Below are 18,976 nucleotides of genomic sequence, written 5' to 3' on the forward strand. Positions count from 1 at the left end.
GTGACGCCGTCCCACTCGGGGTACTTTGGAAGCAGGCAGGCCCAGAAGGCTGGGGAAGTCGCCGAAGTTGACCCTCTACAACTCCCCTTCTAGGGCCTTTCTCTAAAATCGAGGCCCAGAAAGGGCAGGGAATCCCCTTGGGTCACAACGCGCCCCTTCCTAGGGAGAGGCAGAATGTTCTGATTCCCCCCAAAGATCAGAAAGCCCTTCCTAGCTCCATTCCTCTTTGAGTTTTCCATCAAACAAGTCCTAGAGTCCGTGATCCTCTTCAGCGCTCCCAGAGTTGACGCCCCATGACTTCCCCTTTAAGGCGTTCTTCCCCTTTAAGACGCACGGCTCCTCCCATCACGCTGCGACGCAGACTTAAGGTCCCGCCCCTCCAAACAGCTTCCGCAGGGCCGCGACGGCCGCGCGGTCACGGCCCCTTTAAGCCTGAGCCCCGCCCCTGGCTCTCCGCCCCCTCCTCTCCCGTCTCCCTCCAGCCCGCACCAGGTGTCCCCGCAGGTCGTGCGGCTCCGCGCGCCGCGGTGAGCGCCGGGCCCCGGGGGGCGTGAGGACAGCTTCTTGGTCTTCCCCCGCCCTTCTGGTGTCCTCGCGGGTTGCGGGGGCGCGGCTGGAGCTGCGACCCGGGCGGGGGAGACGGGGTGCTCCGAGCGCGGGAGGGGTGGCCGGACCCGCCGAACGGGGGAGGGGCCCAAGTGGCATAGGGGCGGGAATGGCCCCCCGCTGTGCTGCCGGACGTTTAGGGGTGTGGGGGTCTGGCATTATGGTCCCGCGGCGTTACCCCTCTCCCTTGCCCAGCTAATGCCCCGGTACAGCCCCGTTGCGGAATTGCCCCCCCTGGTCCCCTGGGGTCCGAGCCTCTCTGGGTGGGTAGCGGCTGCCTCCCATCACGCCTCCGGGGACCGCAGTCGGGGAGGCTGCTGGAGAGGCCGAGCGGAGAGCAGTGGCTTTTGAGAGGGGCGGCAGGAGGGCACCCGCCTCCCGACTCTTGGCAGAGGTGGGGGCCACAGCAAAAGGCACAGGGGTGGAGAGTGGCCAGCGGCCAACAACCTGAGACGGACATCTGCCCGCCTTCCCCATGTCCGGCCTGTGTTGTGGGTGGGGAAGGGTTTGGCTCCGGGACCTCAGTCCAAACCTCTGCCCATCAGAGAGCCGGCGGTCACCATGGCAATGCGGGAGCTGGTGGAGGCGGAATGCGGGGGTGCCAACCCGCTCATGAAGCTGGCCGGGCACTTCACCCAGGACAAGGCCCTTCGGCAGGAGGGATTGAGGCCAGGCCCCTGGCCCCCAGGAGCCCCAGTCTCTGAGGCGGTGAGTGTTCTTGAGGTGGAAAGCCCAAGCGGTGGTCTGGGGTAGAGGGTCCCGCTGCACACTTTGGGATAACTGCTTTCCCTATTGTGTTGCGAATAATAGTAGTTACCCGCTAAGACTGTTTAGTGTATTAGGCATTGAACATCTTTCTATAGATGAAGGCAACCGTTTTTATAGGTGAGGAAACAGGCTCAGAGAAATTTTGTTACTTGCTCAAGGTCACATAAATGGAAGAGTTGGAATTTTAGCCCATGCTTAGCTGAGTTGTGTGTCTGTGGTCTTCATCCCTGTACCATATTGTCTGCCTTTCTTTTGTCTTAGGTCTCTAAGCCTTTGGGTGTAGCTTCTGAAGATGAGGTAAATAAATATACCATTCTGTTTTGTTGTCTTTTTTGTTTGCCCATTGTATTTTTACTGTAAACTTGGCTCACCGGTATTTCGATTTTTTGACTTTCCTGATTGGGTTTCCTGAGATTTGGCTTAGCTCTCTTGCTTGTTTTTAAGTATTCTTTGAGTGTTTCCAATCTGCAGTTTTTGTGTTACGCTTTCCTTGTGTTTGACATGAGTGTCCCTCATCTGACGGGTGCTGTCTCTTGGTGGTTTCATTTCACTATTTCTCTTCTGTCAGTTGGTGGCCGAATTCCTCCAGGATCAGAATGCACCACTTGTATCCCGTGCCCCTCAGACCTTCAAGATGGATGACCTCCTGGCAGAGATGCAGGAGATTGAACAGTCAAACTTCCGCCAAGCACCCCAGAGAGGTGGGTCCAGAGTCTGGTGCTGGGGGAGGATCCCCGTTTTTCTGTGCAGATAGGGCCAAGGGGGTTCTGTATTTCGATGCTACTAGCATTGGAAAACAGATGCAGCAGGAAACAAAAGGAACAGAGGGTTTTCATGTGCACTCAGGGTTCCTTAAGCATGATTGTATGATGTGTATTTTTCTTAGTTTTCTCTCTGTCTCTCTCTTAAGCCCCTGGTGTGGCAGACTTGGCCTTGTCTGAGAACTGGGCCCAGGAGTTTCTTGCAGCTGGAGATGCTGTGGATGTAACTCAGGATTATAATGAGACTGACTGGTCCCAAGAGTTCATCTCTGAGGTTACAGGTGAGGTTTGTCCTGGGAAAATCTAAAATGGTTCCTACGGTGCAGTCAAAAGTTCTACACTTTTACCCTAATTCATTTTAGGATAAAGAGTGCTTATGACTTTCAGCTGCTTATGACTTTTCTGGACCCTTGATTCTTTTCTGTAGGGCACTGAACCTGATTTCTCTTAGGTGGTAATTGGGATTGAAACTTACATTAAACAGAGAAAGGGATTTGAACTGGATAAGAGATTCTGGGGGGAGAGAGAGATGAAGAGAGAGAGAACATGAGACGTGAGGTTTTCTTCTTTGTTATCTGGAACTTTATTACTATGGTTTGGTGGAGAGGATCCACAGATTGGATGGATGGCAGTGTTGTCCAGGAAGAGAGAAATGGGATTCTGGCAGTAAGTCATCTTGAACAGGGTTGGAATTGTGGCATTCAAAGGCCTAAAGGATAAGGTCTTGATGATAACAGTAAGTTAATAATAATGTTAACTTCCCATGTTCTAGGCTTTGTGTTAGTGCTTTAAATGCATTGTCTGTTTAATCCCCTTGAGAACCCTTGAGGATAGGAAACCCTGTTCCTTTCTTGTAGATAGGAAAACTGAGGCTGAGAGGTTAAGTAATTTGCCCAAGGAGACACAGCCTTGTACGTAGTGGAGCTGGGATTTGATTCCGGGTTTACAGGATGCCAGACTGAGAGCTTGCTTACCTGTTACGCTGTATGGCCAGGCCTGCAGCTTATGCTCTTTAGGGTCCCAGCCTAATTGTCCCTCTCTGAGAGTGTCCATGCTCACTACATCCCTTGGGATTGTCTGATTACAGGCACGAGGGAAGGGCATTCTCTTCAGGTTTCCTCTCCTGGTTGTTCTGAAAGAGAAGCCCTATTAACCTTTTTCCAATGTAAGAAATTGATAACAATGAGAGGTACAAATGGGGAATGTTGCAGAGATTCTGGCCCCTCAGGGCGCTCACATCATCACAGTTCCTCAATTTTTCTGAAATGATTAATGGGACCTAATTGGTTCCCCGCTACCCCTCTCACTGTTATTCTCCTAAAGGTAGGGCTTCCTCCGCCCACAAGAGAAAAACCCTAGACTCTAACATCTAAAATTCACCTTTAGTAAAAGCTGTTGGTCTCCTTTATCATGACTCCCTTTCCCACCTTTAAGTTGGAGTTTCAGTAAGAACAACAGGTGTTTTTGGTTTTATGCATTTTATATTCTTAAACCTGGTTGAGTAACACAAGGTAAGTATTCCTCCCCATGAGATAGATAAGGAAACTGAGATTTGGAAAGGTTCATGCTTGGTCCCAAATCATTCAGTAACAGAGACTGATGCTCAAACTCATGTCTGTCTGACTCTAGGCTCCTCCTTAAAGCATTACACTGTCATTGAGAATCTTCTCTGTGAAATTGCCCCAACTGGAGAATCTGAGCTGTAACAAAGACCTTCCACCAGACCGAAACTCAGTTCTTCATACAAACCTTAGACTTAAGTGCTGTCTGTTATCACAGAGAGACTTCTGCTGTAATGTGTGGGCATCAGTCAGTTTTGACAATTCAAACTAAAATCATCATTACTATAAGCATCGAGATTAATGAGATTTTTGTTACAATCACTTGAGTACTTGCAGCCAGTAAAAATTTCCTTGACCTGTAATGAAAAAGTACTTGAGAAAAACATTTTGGACCTGTCTTACCTGTTAAATTATTTTGGAAGAGCTCTCTCTCCTTTGGTTTTGTACATGCTTTTGGAAAAGTGCCTGCTTCACAGAGGCAGGGATATGGGAAGCTGGAAAGGGATGTTGAATTGTGTGGGGTCTGCCTTCATAAAAATATCCTATTGCAGTAGAATATTGCTTTGCATGTAGTGGACCTTCAGAATTTATTGAACGAATGAACTGAGATCTGGGAGAAAGAGCTGAATAAAGGAAATTGATTTTCTAGTTTAGTCGGCCCTTGGTATCTGCAGGGGATTGATTCCAGGACCCCCGTGGATACCAAAATCCATGGGTTCTCAAGTCCTTTGTATAAAATGGCGTAATATTTACATACAACTTTCGCACGCCCTCCCATGCGCTTTAAGTCATCTCAGGATTAATTATGATATCTAATACAATGTAAATGCTGTGTGAATAGTTGTAAGTACAGTGTACATGCTGTGTAGCCACCAGCACGTGGCAAATTCAAGTTTTGGTTTTTGGAACTTTCTGGAATTCCCGCCTGCCTCCCCCCCAAATATTTTTGATTGGTAATAGGTTTAATCTGTGGATGGGGAGCCCCCCATGAATACAGAGGGCAGACTAATTCATTTTTTATTATCTTCATAGCATTAATGGCTGATATTATATTAATAATATAGGTTACCTATTGCTTTTTGGATAAGTAGACTTCAAGGTGAGAGAAGGTTATGTTCCTTAAATCTCCATTATTTTAAAATCCCTGTTGTTGGGATTCTAGAATCTAGTTTAAAAGGAACTTTGAAGCTCAGTTTTTTTTTTGTTGTTGTTCTAATGTTGTATTTGGAAATAATTATAGTTTCAGTAGACGTTGCAAGAAATGTACAGAAAGATTCTGTGTATCTTTCCCTCTGTTTTCCCAATGGTAACATTTTGCATGACTGTTAGTTACGTAAAATATCAAAGTCAGGAAATTGCCATTGGTACAGTCCACAGAGCTTATTAGATGTCACCAGTTTTACATGCCCTTATTTGTGTGTTTTATCACACGTGTAGATTTGTGTAACCACCACTGCATTCAAGGTATAGAATTATTCTATCACCACATGAAGCTCATTTTTCAGTCTGACATATTTCTTGATGGAATTCCACCTCCGCCCCGTCTTCTGGGCCAAATAATTCTCCGTCGTGTGATTGCTCAGCTCTAGGGATGAAACATGTCTTTAAGGGGTTTGAGTTCAGACCGCTTCAGCTCACATGGTGTGTGAGGTTCATACAATCATGAGGGATAAACCAGCACTTTCACGGAAGGAGCAGTGGTCAGTGGTAGCAGGTGACGGTTGGCGTGGATCTCCTCTGGATGGCAGAGGGACAGGCTATGGAATAAAAGGAGTGACAGTCTCACTGTGATGTTTTCTGCTTTTGCACGGTTTGCCGTGAGCAGACAGCAGTGAGGAGGATAGCTGCCGTCCGTTACTCTGTGCTCACCTGCACAGGCGTTGTCTCATTTGGGCTTTAGGAGAGTCCCTGTGATGTAGCTGTTATCATCTTTACTTCTTAGATAAGGGAATGGAAGTTACTTAGAGGGGTCACTAACTTGTCTGAAGACGCACAGTGACTAAGCGGGGGAGCTGGGATCTGGGTGCAGGTGGGCTGACCCTGGAACCCTCACTCTTGACCACCGCGTGACTCAGCAGACATGGAAACTTCCAGGGATAGAGGCAGGAAGTTCTGAGTTTTTGACTCTCGAGCTTAGGGCAGATGTGCCTGGATGACATGAACACATGCTGAGAAACCGCATGCGGTGGCCATTCTGAGTCAGACGCTTGGCTCTAACTCTGCTGGTCTCCGTGACCGGGGGCAGCCCCTTCCCCCGAGCACGCCTTAGTTGCTTCAGCCTCACAGGTGTCCATGCGAATCGGATTTTCTGCAAGAATTTCTCAGAAACTATTGTGAGGGCCGAGTGGTTTTCTTTTAGTTATTCTGGCTCCTGTGCTGGAGCAGGGTCCCAACGCCAGAGAATCCCGCGTCTGGTGGCCAATATGGCCAAGTACCAAATACAGCTGTTTGCGGATGACTCACATCTGGGGTGTTTGTCCTAAACTACCTCTTGCCTGCTGTCAGGTACCTTTTTAGTTGCTTCTTGCCCTTGAGGGGAGCATTTCACAGCAGTGCTGGTCTCTGCGATTCGGGGAGCGCTTGTGGCCAGAGTGTGCTTCTGCAGGACGCTCTAGTTGAGAGTAAGGAGTGACTGGAGACTGAGGAGGGGACTGGTTATGTTTCAGCAGCATGGGATAAAGGTATCGAGCGTCTCCTTATTAGGTCTCGTACTCGAGCCAACAGTCTAGCTGGGGCAAAGGAAAGTGCAATGTTGCCTGTAAGAGCTAGTGAGGGACATCCGGATATAAATGTTGAGTCCTTGAAATTAAGTCCATGGTCAAAAAAATTGTCAACTGTATATTTTATTATATTAGCAATAAAGCACTTATTATTTATGATTAGGTGAACTCTGAGTCTTGATCCTTTTTTTTTTCCCTTCACATTTTGACATTATTGTCTTAGATGCTCTAGTTTGTTGAAATTATTCAGGCAGAGTCTCAGTTGAATGGAATAGAAAGCTCTGTTGTACATTAATAGTGAGGAGGTAGACCTGCCTTCTCGTGTTAAAAGCAATGACAGATCTTCTCACTGGGCACAAAGACAGGATGGCCATGTTGGTGTCTGGTTTGTAAGGACTGGTGCAGAGCAGAAGGAAGGAACACTACAGGCCCATCCTTCTCTACGTTCGCTCACTCCTTAGGGCCCCTTTAAATCCTTTAACTAATCTGTCTCATTGCTTTTTTTTTTTCCTGGCCCAGCATAGTAAAGGGCAAAGTCCAGGAGGTTGGGACCGGTTCAGCACCCTCATTTGATACGTTTATTCTGTTGTCTCAGCAGTGCCCTTTGTCACAAGAGCTTCTAAGACAGTTTCTAGAATTAGACTTAGAAACATCGCTCTTGAAACCAATCAAAAGTGACAGAAGTCAGAATTTATCCCTGGGGGGATGGGGGCTTGTGCGAGTCTGGGAGGGAGGGAGCTGGAAATGCTCCGTATGGTGATCTGGGTGCTGGTGCTTTGAGTGTGTTCCTAGGTGGAAATTCGTGAAGCCGCATGCTTAAGTTTGGTACACTTTAAGTGCTTTCATGTTTGTGTGTTACATCTCAATTAAAAAGTGAAAAAAAAAATCCAGTGGGAAGAGTGAGCCCATGTATTTTAATTCTAGCCTAGCAATCTGCTTCTCAGTTCTCTTGGCAGGTATGTTAAGATGAAATGTGAGGCTCATTTGTTGGGAGGGTGTGAACTCTGTAGATAGAGACAGACCAGGCGTTTGGTTAAGGAACAGGCAGCTCCTGTGCTCCCCCTGGGTTCCTTGCCAGTTCCCTGCAGCACCTTGAGGAAGGTGGAGGCCCAGTGCCTGCTCTTTCTTAGCGAGAGCTCTTGCATGTCAAATAAAAAGGTTTGGTCCTTACTTCCATCCTGAGCCTCCTTATTTGGTCTCCGGTTCCTGACTCAGTAAACTGCCCCGGGCCTCTTGGGCGTGGGTTGTATGTTGAAAATCTAGTAGTAGTTTCTTTTGACCGGGGTCTCTGAGGGATTCCATAGGATTTTGTCTGCTTTGACTTGGAAGTTTATGTTCTCCCTTCCCTGATCCTGCACCGATCTCCCCACCCCTCTGCTCCTTGCAGACCCTTTGTCTGTGTCCCCCGCCCGCTGGGCGGAGGAGTATCTGGAGCAGTCAGAGGAGAAGCTGTGGCTGGGAGAGCCCGAGGGAACGGCCGCTGCCGACCGCTGGTGAGTCCGGCACTTGTGGAGGGAGCATCACACAGTTTTCCCGGCCGCCCCAATCTCCTCTGTCCACAGCCTCAAACCAATTTGCAGTCCCTTCATTTTCTACTTAAGGTTTCCACTTGTTATTATTACCCTTATTAATTTATATCTCAAATACACTGAGTCAAGAATCCTGACTATCCTACCGAAAGTTTGTAACTGTATCTCATGCACCCTGTTCCCTTTTTAATTTGGAGCCTGCTACTGTCTGTTCTTTCTCTCTGCAAAGATACGTTTGGGAAAGGGAGAGGAGCTAAAATCAGGTAGCTGGCGCGGGTGTAGACAGTCCCAGAGAACATTCCTTTGGAGAAAGTGGGTGTGTTAACCCCAAGGATGATGAGCAGTGTGTTTTGTGATGTTCCTGGATCATCTGCCACACCTGCCCAAATGTCCTTCTTTAATGTCAGTTGCAATTTTTAGATCCTCAACCAGAGAGCGGAGTAGTATCACCTTCTCTGTTCCCCGATGAGAACAGTAACTGCCCTGGGCCGGGAGTGGGGCACAGCATGGGGAAGGTGGTGGCAGACTCATGTGTGAAATGCATGTCCTTCTGTCCAGGTATGACGAATATCATCCCGAGGAGGACCTGCAGCACACAGCCAGTGACTTCGTGGCCAAGGTGGATGACCCCAAATTGGCTAACTCGGAGGTGAGCCGCATCCCGCTGGTGCCTGGCCCAGCAGAGCTGGTCTAGAAGCCAGGAGTCTTGCCTCTCTTACTCCAGTTTAGGTTAAAGAGAAAGAGATGAGCTCCTAGGTCCACTCCTTCCTGGCTGGAGAACAGGGACTTAGGACCCTGCCCCTTCCTTCCAGTATTCTTTCCCTCGTTCCTTGCCTACTGACCCTTTCTCTTTTCTGTTCCTTCTCAAATCTTTAGAGCCAGAAATCCCTTTCTTTTTGCTCTCTGCTTTTTTCAGGGCCTTTAGCACATCTTGCCTGCAGCTAGAGATGGTCTGGGGAGGGGTAAGCACAGGCTCCTCTGGGCATGGTTGAGAGGGCGCACCTGGAAGTCCTCTCCCAAGTGGCCCGTGTGTGTCTCTGTGCCCCAGTTCCTGAAATTCGTGCGGCAGATTGGCGAGGGCCAGGTGTCCCTGGAGTCCGGTGCAGGGTCGGGCCGAGCTCAGGCAGAGCAGTGGGCAGCAGAGTTTATTCAGCAGCAGGTAGGACATTGTCACCTCCCAGTCCCACCTCAGAGCCGGCTGGTGCTCTAGGCCATGGGTTCAGAGTTCAGTGGTCCCAGACGGGGAAGGGATTTTATTGCCAGCTCGTTTTGGTAGCATCCAGATCCTGAGTGGGTGGGAAAGAGTCTCTGAGAATGCTCTTCTCAGAAGTGCCCAGGTTGGTGGTGCTGAGTGGGTATTCAGTTGGTGTTTAGTGGGTAGGACGGTGGTGGTGGTGGTATGACCATCCTTCTCTGTCACAGGGTACATCAGATGCCTGGGTTGACCAGTTCACAAGACCAGTAAACACATCTGCCCTCGAAATGGAATTTGAACGAGCCAAGTCAGCTATAGAGGTGAGAGCAGGCGGGGCGGGTGTAGACAGTCCCAGAGAACATTCCTTTGGAGAGAGTGGGTGTGTTAACCCCAAGGATGATGAGCAGTGTGTTTCGTGATGTTCCTGGATCATCTGGGTCCGAGTTGCTTGGAATGGGGTGGGTGCCTGTCAGAAATGCAAGGTTCTGGGCATCACAGACTGCTGAATCAGAATGTGGGGTTAGGATTAGGAATCTGCATTTTAAAAAAGCTTTTCAGTGTGATCTTAAACACATTGAGATGCAAGAACCACCGCCTTAGGGAATTGGTGTTGGTGGAGCTGAGGGGCAGGGTGGGGTGGTCACCACCGATCTTCTGTCTGCTTTCCCTTTCTTACAGTCCGATGTTGATTTCTGGGACAAGCTGCAGGCGGAGTTGGAGGAGATGGCTAAACGGGATGCTGAGGCCCACCCCTGGCTTTCTGACTACGATGACCTTGTGTCTGCTTCCTACGATAAGGTAGGAACTGGTGTTTCAGACTGCAGGATTTCCATGATTTATTGTCTCTCCTTTAATCCTGAATTTGAAGGGTACCCACTCTTAGGCAATTATTTTCTTGAGTCCCCCTTCCGTGGAAGGGGGTCCGCACCATTCCCTTGCTCCTGCCCTCCCCTGGGCACTGAGGGTGCGCTTCGCTCTTGGGATGTGAAGGTTAATAATAACGGACCACCCTTGTCAAATGATAGCAAAGGTGATGTAATACCTAGGATGGAGGTTTGCACGTGATGATTTAAGAGTGCAGACAAAGGAGCCCTGCTTCGGAGGCTGGTTGAAGACATTTTAAGAAGCCTGTTAACTCCTCTGGTGGAGAGTGGTGGGCAGTAGACCGTCTCTGCCCTCCACGTTAATACCTATTTACTTTTTCAACTCACAAGTTTATTTAAAGTTCTAATCTCTTCCTGTAGGTACTAACCACTTGCCCCAAATTTAGAGTATTTAAAAAGAATTACATTAAATAACTTAAATGTTAGGAAAATTTCCCAGTAGTTGGTGGTGAAAGATGGTTGAATTTTGCATATAATGTGTTCTGTTGACTTGAGAGGTGTATGTTACATTGGGGTACCACTGTGGAAAAAGTCTGCTTGTGGGTTGTAAGGTATTTGGGGATGTGGTTAATAATTGAGCTGCTGAATTGAAGCATGATGGGGGAGGGAGAGAGTTGTTTGGTTTTGAGAAACAGGAACTGGGGAGGTGAGTAGTGGTGTCTTTCTCAGCTCAGACCTGGCTGGGGCTGGAACCAGGGCCTGAGGTGTAGAGCAGGGTGCTGGAGTTAGCTCTTGCGAAGACAGAGAAGCGTAGCGTTCAAGGTAACTGACAAAAGGCTAGGATTTGAAGGCCAGCGAAAGTCTCAGTACTAGGGAAAATACGGCTTTATTGTCCTAGCTTGCTCGCCTGGGAGCTGTCCTGTGATGGAAAAGAAGAGAGCTTACTTTTTGGGACCCTGCCCTTAGTTTTGCCAGAGTAAGAGTTTCTTTTATAGAATTCTGATGAGGAAGAACTGAAGGAATTACTTGGAGATAATACTTTTATTAATTTGTAATAAAAATTTGATAACTTGCATAGGCCCCATCAACTTACCACTTACGGCAAGTTAAAAAGTTTAGGGAAAAAGTTCCATGTTTCTGATAAATACAGACGTAGCAGTGCTTCCACTTAGCATTTTTTACTTCCGTGTTAATGACACGATAGGTGGAATACATTTTTTAATCCCAAACTTAAAAACACAGTTACGTTTTTAGATTCTTGAACCCTATTTTGATAACATTGACACCTTGGGGGACTGCAGAATTAGGATTAGAAACATTTGCATTAATGCACATAATATACTCTGCTTTATTCCTAATAGTGAACATTTCAGATTTTATCTCGCTTCGTACTATTATTGACTTGTATGTCAGTGGTCCTTGTTTTATTTTCAAATGTGGATCTGACCCTGTCAGATGCATTCATGAGTCTCTGAATGTACTGTTTTTTATTGATAGTCCTTAAGTTTTCAAGACAACCTTTAGCTCAAGCAGGTGTTGTATACTGTTAGCATAAAAGAGAAGCTTCTGTGATGTGACACACTGAGCGATCCTCTTTTTGCAGAAAGATCCTATAAGATGTTTGAGCAGACCGCACAATGGCTCAGACCTCATGCCTGGCTTGGATTAGACTTTTTAGGATGCAACGGTGACCCAAGCTTATCCTGCCTCCTGTGGGTTGTTAAAGGTTCCTCCAGAGGGCTCTTTTTTCCAATCTATGCAAATATTCTACTTTTGAAAAATTCCTCTCTGATCAGCAATTGATAAAATGTCAAAGAGGACAGGTAACACAGACAAGAGGACGAGCGGAGAACCCTGTGCTTACAGCAGGGTGGCGCTGACCTGTTGTGTTGTCCGTGAGGATAATACCGATCTATGAGCAGTATTTTAAGCTTTTTGTTAAGGTTCAGTGGATGTTCTCGTTTGATCCTCTCTGCAGCTTTGAGAGGCAGGAATCACTTTCATTAGGAAGTTGTGTTCCAGGTGGCAAAGATCTGTTTCCCACGGGGTAGCTTAGAATATGGATTGATGATGGATAATAGTTGAGAGTGAATGCAGAAAGATTTATTTCTAACAGTCTGGGGTCGGGGTCGGCAAACTGCGGCCCACGGGTAAACCTGTTTTTTTATGGCCCGTGCGCTGAGAGTGGTTTCAATGGTTGAAAAAAAAGTGAAAACTCATAATTTGTGAAATGTGAAAATATGAAACTCAAGTTTTAGTGTCCACAAATAAAGTTTTATTGGAACACAGCTATTGTTTACACATTGTCTGAGGCTGCTTTCTCACTGCAGTGGTGGAGACACGTGGTTGTGACAAAACTCTTACTCTCTGCCCTTTACAGAAGACGCTTGCTGACCTGGGTCTAGGCTCATTTCTGCCTTCTGAGTTTTCATGCCCCAGGAACACTGCATACTCTCAACATGAATGTACCTTCTATACATTTATCCCAAATCCGTCTCCTATATGTCTCGCTTCTTAAATCTCCATTGTGATGATTTTTTATTTGTCAGAAATAATTTGCATCTGATGACATCTAATGACTTAGAACTTTGCTGGCAAGATTTAAGCATTTCTGGTTCTTGAGTAGTTTCACAACAGTAGTGACAAAGGGCCTCACACGTGTCTTTATTTTGTAGTTTCATTCTGATTTGTCCTTAACCCCATTTGGAAAGGGCCCTGCCTTGTATTTTGCATCTTGTTTTCATTCTGATACATTGTTTTGTGTTGGTAACCATTACTTTCCAAAAAGGAGCATTTTATTTGCCTGTCCCAAGTCACATGCTTATTAGGGACCCATTTTATCTTAACACCTTGGCCTGCGTGGATTCCTGTGGACAGATCTTTGCACACAGCGTCAGAACTCTTCCCTCAATGAGAAAGCCTCAGCTAGAAGAGAATGTGTCTTTCCCAAGCATTTTCTGACCTTGGAATTTTGGAATCTAGCTTTCATTTACTATCAGATACAGATTAATATTAATAACTTTTAAGAATGAAATTGGGGAATAAATTAAATTTTTCGAGGTGCTTGACCGCACTGCTGTCCGGTCAGTGGGCACATGACTTTGAGCCGGGTAAGAGTTGCATTTGAGTGGCAGGGCCTCTGCCTCCAAATTGCATTTCCTTTATACGTTATCACACTATTACAGGATAACAAGAAAAGCCTTTTGAACAGCTAAAGAGAGCTTGTCTCATTACCATAGGCAGATCCTGTGAAGAAATGTGCCCTGTCCAGTGAGGAGAAGGATGTGGTCAAGGATGTGGAAATACAGGCTTATAAAGGCTTCCTAAAATAAGCGTAGTCCCCGCACGGATCAGAGCTCGCAGACTTGCCTGGCCCTCCGGTCACTGTGAACATAGGGTAGCAGCGCGAGCAGATGCGGGGCGACGGAACTGTGCCGGTAGACGGGCTCCTTCATGACACGGACAATTTGCCAGCGTTTGTCCAGTTACCTTTCTGGAGGCTTCGGCCTCTTCTCCACTTCTGTCTGGGTTGTCATCTCCATTCCTGCTGCCCCGCGGTGGCTCCCTCCTCCACGGGGTCTCACCTGGCTTCTCCTCCTTATAGGGGTACCACTTTGAGGAGGAGAACCCGCTGCGCGACCACCCGCAGCCTTTCGAGGAAGGGCTGCGACGCCTCCAGGAGGGCGACCTGCCTAACGCTGCGCTGCTGTTCGAGGCGGCCGTGCAGCAGGACCCGAAGCACACACAAGTGAGCGCCTCGTGTGCCGACTGCAGATCAGAGACCGCGCCCTGCGGTTCTGGGGGCCCAAGGGCAGTGCAGATGCATTAGGCCGAGTGACTGCCCGGGGTGGGGGTGTGAGAGTAAGGTGGCGAGTGGGGGGAGCCAGAGGGAGGCACGGTGGAAAGCTGCACCAGGGTGATGGGACCTGTCGCCTTCTCTCCAGGCCTGGCAGTATCTGGGGACCACCCAGGCAGAGAACGAGCAAGAGCTGTTAGCCATCAGCGCGCTGCGGAAGTGAGTGCACCGAAAGGTGGGGCCGCGTGGCCCCAGGGCTCTACTCACAGCCTTCGGAATGATAGAGGCTTGTCTTCTTTTTGGCCACTAACAGAAATGTTTTCTCATGATAAAACTCCAGGGTTTGGAATGAATTTGGAGAAACTGGCTCCATTTCTTCATCAGCTCATGGTTTTATTTGTGGGACCCGGGTTGGTTCGTTGGCTGCTGAAATTTGCCCTTTCTCAGATCTGTAACTTAATTCTTAACCCAGCTGTAGAGGGTCCCTGTACCTCTTAACTGAGGGGTTGGCAGGTGAGGCCCCCTCACTGCATTCTGAAGCTTGGGTTGCGTCCCAGGGTGCCGAGGGGTGTGATGTCACTGCAGAGGCCAGCTCTGCCCATCTCGGTCCAAACAGGTGCCTGGAGCTACAGCCAGATAACCGGACAGCACTGATGGCACTGGCTGTCAGCTTCACCAACGAGTCCCTGCAGCGACAGGCCTGTGAAACCCTGAGGGACTGGCTGCGCTACACGCCGGCCTATGCCCACCTGGTGGCGCCCAGTGAAGAAGGGGCCAGCGGGGCGGGACTGGGCCCCAGCAAGCGCATCCTGGGATCTCTGTTGTCCGAGTGAGTGTGAGGAGTTCCTGGGATGGCGAACGGTAACCTGGGTAGAAGGAGGACCTTGACTGCGGAAGTTCGGATGGACTGAGGCTCAGGGTCTAAAGGGGAGACTCGGGATTGGAAAGAAGGAGGGATGCTGGTAGATTGACGCACCTTGGGGATATGATTGACTAACTGAGTTATTTTGGAGGGCTAGGAATATAGACGTACCCATCCACTTGCTTTTTTGCATTCATTCTTCCTTATCCAGCTCCCTGTTTCTCGAAGTGAAGGAGCTCTTCCTGGCAGCTGTGCGCCTGGACCCTTCATCCATTGACCCCGACGTGCAGTGTGGCCTGGGAGTCCTTTTCAACCTGAGTGGGGAGTATGACAAGGCGGTGGACTGCTTCACAGCCGCCCTCAGCGTTCGTCCCAACGTGAGCCCCACAGGAGGAAGGGAAACAGGACCTGACTCTGTGCCTCCTGGAGGACCTTTGTTGGGACCCAGTGCTCCATGTGCTGACTGCCGTGGAGAACTGGGGAAAGGAGGGAGGGAGCCCAGGGTCACCTGGGCTTAGAGGGGTCTGCAGGGGGCTGGGGGCGGTCGCATTGCGGCCACACAGTGAGCTGTTGAGGAGACAGGAACAGGGTAGTAGCTTACACCAGCTACACAGGGGAGCTGGGGGAGATCGCGTGGCATTTGACCTGAGCCTGGCTCCTGTTCCTCAGCCTCCTCCACCCTTGTCCTAGGACTACTTGCTGTGGAATAAGCTCGGGGCCACCCTGGCCAACGGAAACCAGAGCGAAGAGGCAGTGGCTGCATACCGTCGGGCCCTGGAACTGCAGCCTGGCTACATCCGGTCCCGCTACAACCTGGGCATCAGCTGCATCAACCTGGGGGCCCACCGGTGAGAGCGCCTGCTGAGCAGTGAGCGCGTGGACCAGTGGCCTCCTTCCCGGCCTGGACCCCAGCTCCTCGGTCCCTGATCCTGCTGTTTGACTGGCCAGCCCCAACTCTCCCCGCCACCCCACCCCTCCACTGGTGTTCTGCTCACCGGCTCTCATTCTCCTTCCTTGCAGGGAGGCTGTGGAGCACTTCTTGGAGGCCCTGAACATGCAGAGGAAAAGCCGGGGCCCTCGGGGCGAGGGGGGCGCCATGTCGGAGAACATCTGGAGCACGCTGCGCCTGGCCTTGTCCATGCTGGGCCAGAGCGACGCCTACGGGGCGGCCGACGCCCGGGACCTGCCCGCCCTCCTGGCCATGTTCGGCCTGGCCCAGTGACAGTGGGACGGGCTGCCCTGCGAGTGTCTGCTAGGAGGGGTCCCCGCTCTGGATGTGATTCCCTCTCCCCAAAAGGGCCTACCAAGGGGGTGGGCTGATGACCACAAGCGGTACGGCCTCTCGGGCGCTGCCTTGATGTAGGGGCAGGCGGTGTTCTCGTTCCTGCATAATCGCAGGAGGACGCGCGGCGGGTCTCTGAGTCCCTTGGTAATTCAAGGGCTGCGCATCCGGCTACAGATCTCTCTGCTCATCATGCCCTTTCTGGTGCTGCTTTTTGGGTAGGACCCAGAGAGATAGGGTAACTGTTGTCATCAGCTGCCATTTCTGGTCGGGTCTGCCACCCGTCACGCCTGTCCTTTCCCCGCTTTTACTGGGAGTTGGTACCAGTGCAGCTGGCTTGGGCAGTGGTGTGTGGCGGGTCCTGTGGAGCAGCTCTGTGATGACTGTATCTGGGTGGGGTGTGTGAGGGGCTGGCTTGTTTGATTTAAATGTTGATTTGCTCAGCAGCGCTGAGTTTTGTAGGGGTGCTCATAGTTCTGTCACTCTGGGACCTCTCCCGGCTGTAGCTCGGATTCCCTGGATACGAGGCTGCACGCAGTGATGCTGGCCTCATTCCCGGGGAGCAGAGGGTCCTCAGGAGCTGAGGGGTCAGTGTGTGGGGTGGAGGGCGGCTCACTGTGGAATGAATCCAGAGAGGACCAGGCGGGCTCAGGTCCAGGGCTCCGGTCTGGGCCCTGTGGTGGGAGCACAGAGCCCTTGGGGCGAGGATGTCGTGAGGGCAGCCACCCCCCTCCCCTTAGAAGGACCTGCGGGTAGGACCTGAGCTCAGTCTTCTGGAACGTTGCTTCAGAAATTGCCATCTTGCCAAATTCCTAGCAAAGAGGGGGTTCAGTGTTACCTTGAGCCTTTGCCGTGCTGCTGGGAATGTTTCTAAGGGAGAAGGTGGAAAACCCATCCCTGCATCACCTCCACAAGGCGAAGACAGAGGGAGATGCGGGAGCAGCGGGGGTTCTGCTGGGGGGGGGCGCCCTCACCGCGGAGACGACTGAGGTGGCCGCTGAGCCTCTTGCCTTGTCTTCAGTAGCTAATGATCAGAGAGATTGTTTTTAAACTGCCATGGTCCCAAGGTTCCATCCTGAAATTTATTTTTCTTTGTATGAATATGTGTAAATGATTTAAAAATAAAACTATAAAATATTTGTATGAAGAATAAATGGAACTGACGTGGGTATGAGTCCTGCTCCTGGGCGGGGAGTCCTGAGGTTGGGGCGGTGGGCGGTGGGCGGTGGGTGGGTGTTTGGAGGTTGGTATTCAACAGTTTTCTCTCTTTATCTTTCACATTCTCTTTGGTGTATCTATTACTCATCCATCTGCCCTGTAATTATTCAGCACCCGATACATCGAGGACATGATCAAGATGGTCAAGGCCCCTGTGCTCCTGGGGCTGATGGTTTAGCAGCAGAGACAGGTGTTTAACAGCCGTGCACTTCTCACACTGTGTTGCTTCTGTGCAGGAAGATACGGGGTGCTGGATAGTTGCATGGTATTGTCTTTTTTTGTTATGAATTATCCCATGGGAGGATTTTTGTAGTTTTTTTCAATGCTTAGGGCTTCTAAAGGTTTTCATCTGGCTCTACCTGGTTTTATCAGGAACTCTGTCAAGAGCCATAGCACGAGAAGTCTCTCTCCTGGGGAGAATTTTAAAAATATAAACAAATTTTTGTATTTGGAGATGAATGTCCAGGGCCACTTTAGAATTGGGGGAAAAAAAAGTATCTAAAAGAGAACTGGCTCAGTAAATTACCCAGACAGCGAAATATTATTTAGCTATTATTTATGGAACACTTTCCAGTGACAGTCAATGCCAGTAATGTAATGAGAAAGAAAAGGTTAGCAAACTTTACAGCTTAGCTCAAGAAGAAAATGCATTGAGAAGAGACTAAGGAAATTCCCAGTGTGATAACCGTGTCAAGATTATGAGCAGTTCTCTCCGGCTTCATCACACTTCTCTGTAATTTGCAAGTTTCCTTAGTGTGTGGGATGTTTTTGTAGAAAAGAAAACATCAGGGGAGGGGGCATCTGTTATCCCCGCCTGGGTGACCTCGGGCTCTGAAGGGCGGGGGTGCAGGGCCCACGGGCCTGGGCATGGACCGGGCAGGCTGAGGCAGTTTCTAGTGTGGAAATGCAAGGAGGAAAAGAGTCTGGCGGAGTCAATGGCTTGGGATTGAGCTGACTTCTGGTTTTAGCAAAATCCCCAGGTCGATCTGCTTTGCCTGCGCTGGGTGGCACGAAGGCTTCCAAGAGGCTGCTTGCACGGTCACTTCGGGGGCCTCTTGAAGCCACGTCAGATTCAGCCAGTATTGATGGAGAACCTGTCACATGCCAGGTGCTGTCAGTTACCAGGGTTATAACCCACAGGGCAGACAAGGTCCCTGCGCTCATGGCTTATGCACCGGTTGAAGGAGAAACAAGACAAGCAAATAAGAACATCTCAGTTACATGTGCTGTGAAGAAGTGAAATGCACCTTGCACTGGAGGGCAGAGCGGGGCTTGTGGTGGGGCAGCATGAGACCACGCGGTCAGGAAAGGCCTTTGTTGTGAGGCCAAAGCCAGTGGACACACTTAATTCTGATGTCACTTGACCTAACTGTGGCATTTGATCCTAAGGCAGGTCTTCCATGCCTGCTTGTGCAGACGGTGCACTGCACAATTCTGGGGAGTGCTGTCAACATGGTCCATGTGAATGATGCCCCCCAGTGGTGTGCGTGTGCAGTCTGGCTGCGCTCAGTGTCCTTGCATTGATGGCCATTCTCTCCTTTAAATCCTCTCCCCCGCTTCTCTTATTTTTTTCTCTCCTGAGATTTTACTTCTCTGTCTCCTTTAAGTGTCTTTTTGTCTATCTTTCCTTAAACCTGCTGTCCCTGGGGTCTCTGTTCTTGTCTTTCTTTCCTTGCTTTGCAGGATTCTTTGGTGGCTTTGTACACACCTGTGGCTGTAACTACCATTTAAATGGTGATAACAGGCCAGATTAGATCTCCGCCCCCGGCCTTGGATGCCTTGCACACTGAACGTTCTTTGTCCTCTACTTGGATGTTTCCCAGTCACCTTCAACCAATTCAAAACAGGAATTT

The 18,976-nt window shown here is 49.6% G+C and overlaps 1 protein-coding gene across 2 annotated transcripts; it reads left to right on the forward strand.

The window, feature by feature from the left end:
• Nucleotides 1-392: 392 nt before the first annotated feature.
• Nucleotides 393-17,044, forward strand: PEX5 (peroxisomal biogenesis factor 5). Of its 2 annotated transcripts, XM_074357236.1 has the most exons (16): nucleotides 393-527; nucleotides 1,152-1,314; nucleotides 1,636-1,671; nucleotides 1,943-2,075; nucleotides 2,285-2,416; nucleotides 7,805-7,910; nucleotides 8,505-8,595; nucleotides 8,995-9,105; nucleotides 9,369-9,461; nucleotides 9,820-9,939; nucleotides 13,570-13,713; nucleotides 13,910-13,980; nucleotides 14,378-14,590; nucleotides 14,835-15,000; nucleotides 15,314-15,471; nucleotides 15,644-17,044. In XM_074357236.1, the coding sequence occupies exons 2-16, from the start codon at nucleotides 1,168-1,170 to the stop codon at nucleotides 15,843-15,845; spliced, it is 1,923 nt and encodes a 640-aa protein (XP_074213337.1). In that variant the 5' UTR covers nucleotides 393-527; nucleotides 1,152-1,167; the 3' UTR covers nucleotides 15,846-17,044. The 2 variants fall into 2 exon arrangements, with proteins under 2 accessions (XP_074213337.1, XP_074213338.1); XM_074357237.1 differs by lacking the exon at nucleotides 8,995-9,105.
• Nucleotides 17,045-18,976: the final 1,932 nt, after the last annotated feature.

This window comes from Camelus bactrianus, chromosome 34 (genome assembly GCF_048773025.1).
Source record: "Camelus bactrianus isolate YW-2024 breed Bactrian camel chromosome 34, ASM4877302v1, whole genome shotgun sequence".
NCBI classification, from domain to species: Eukaryota; Metazoa; Chordata; class Mammalia; order Artiodactyla; family Camelidae; genus Camelus; species Camelus bactrianus.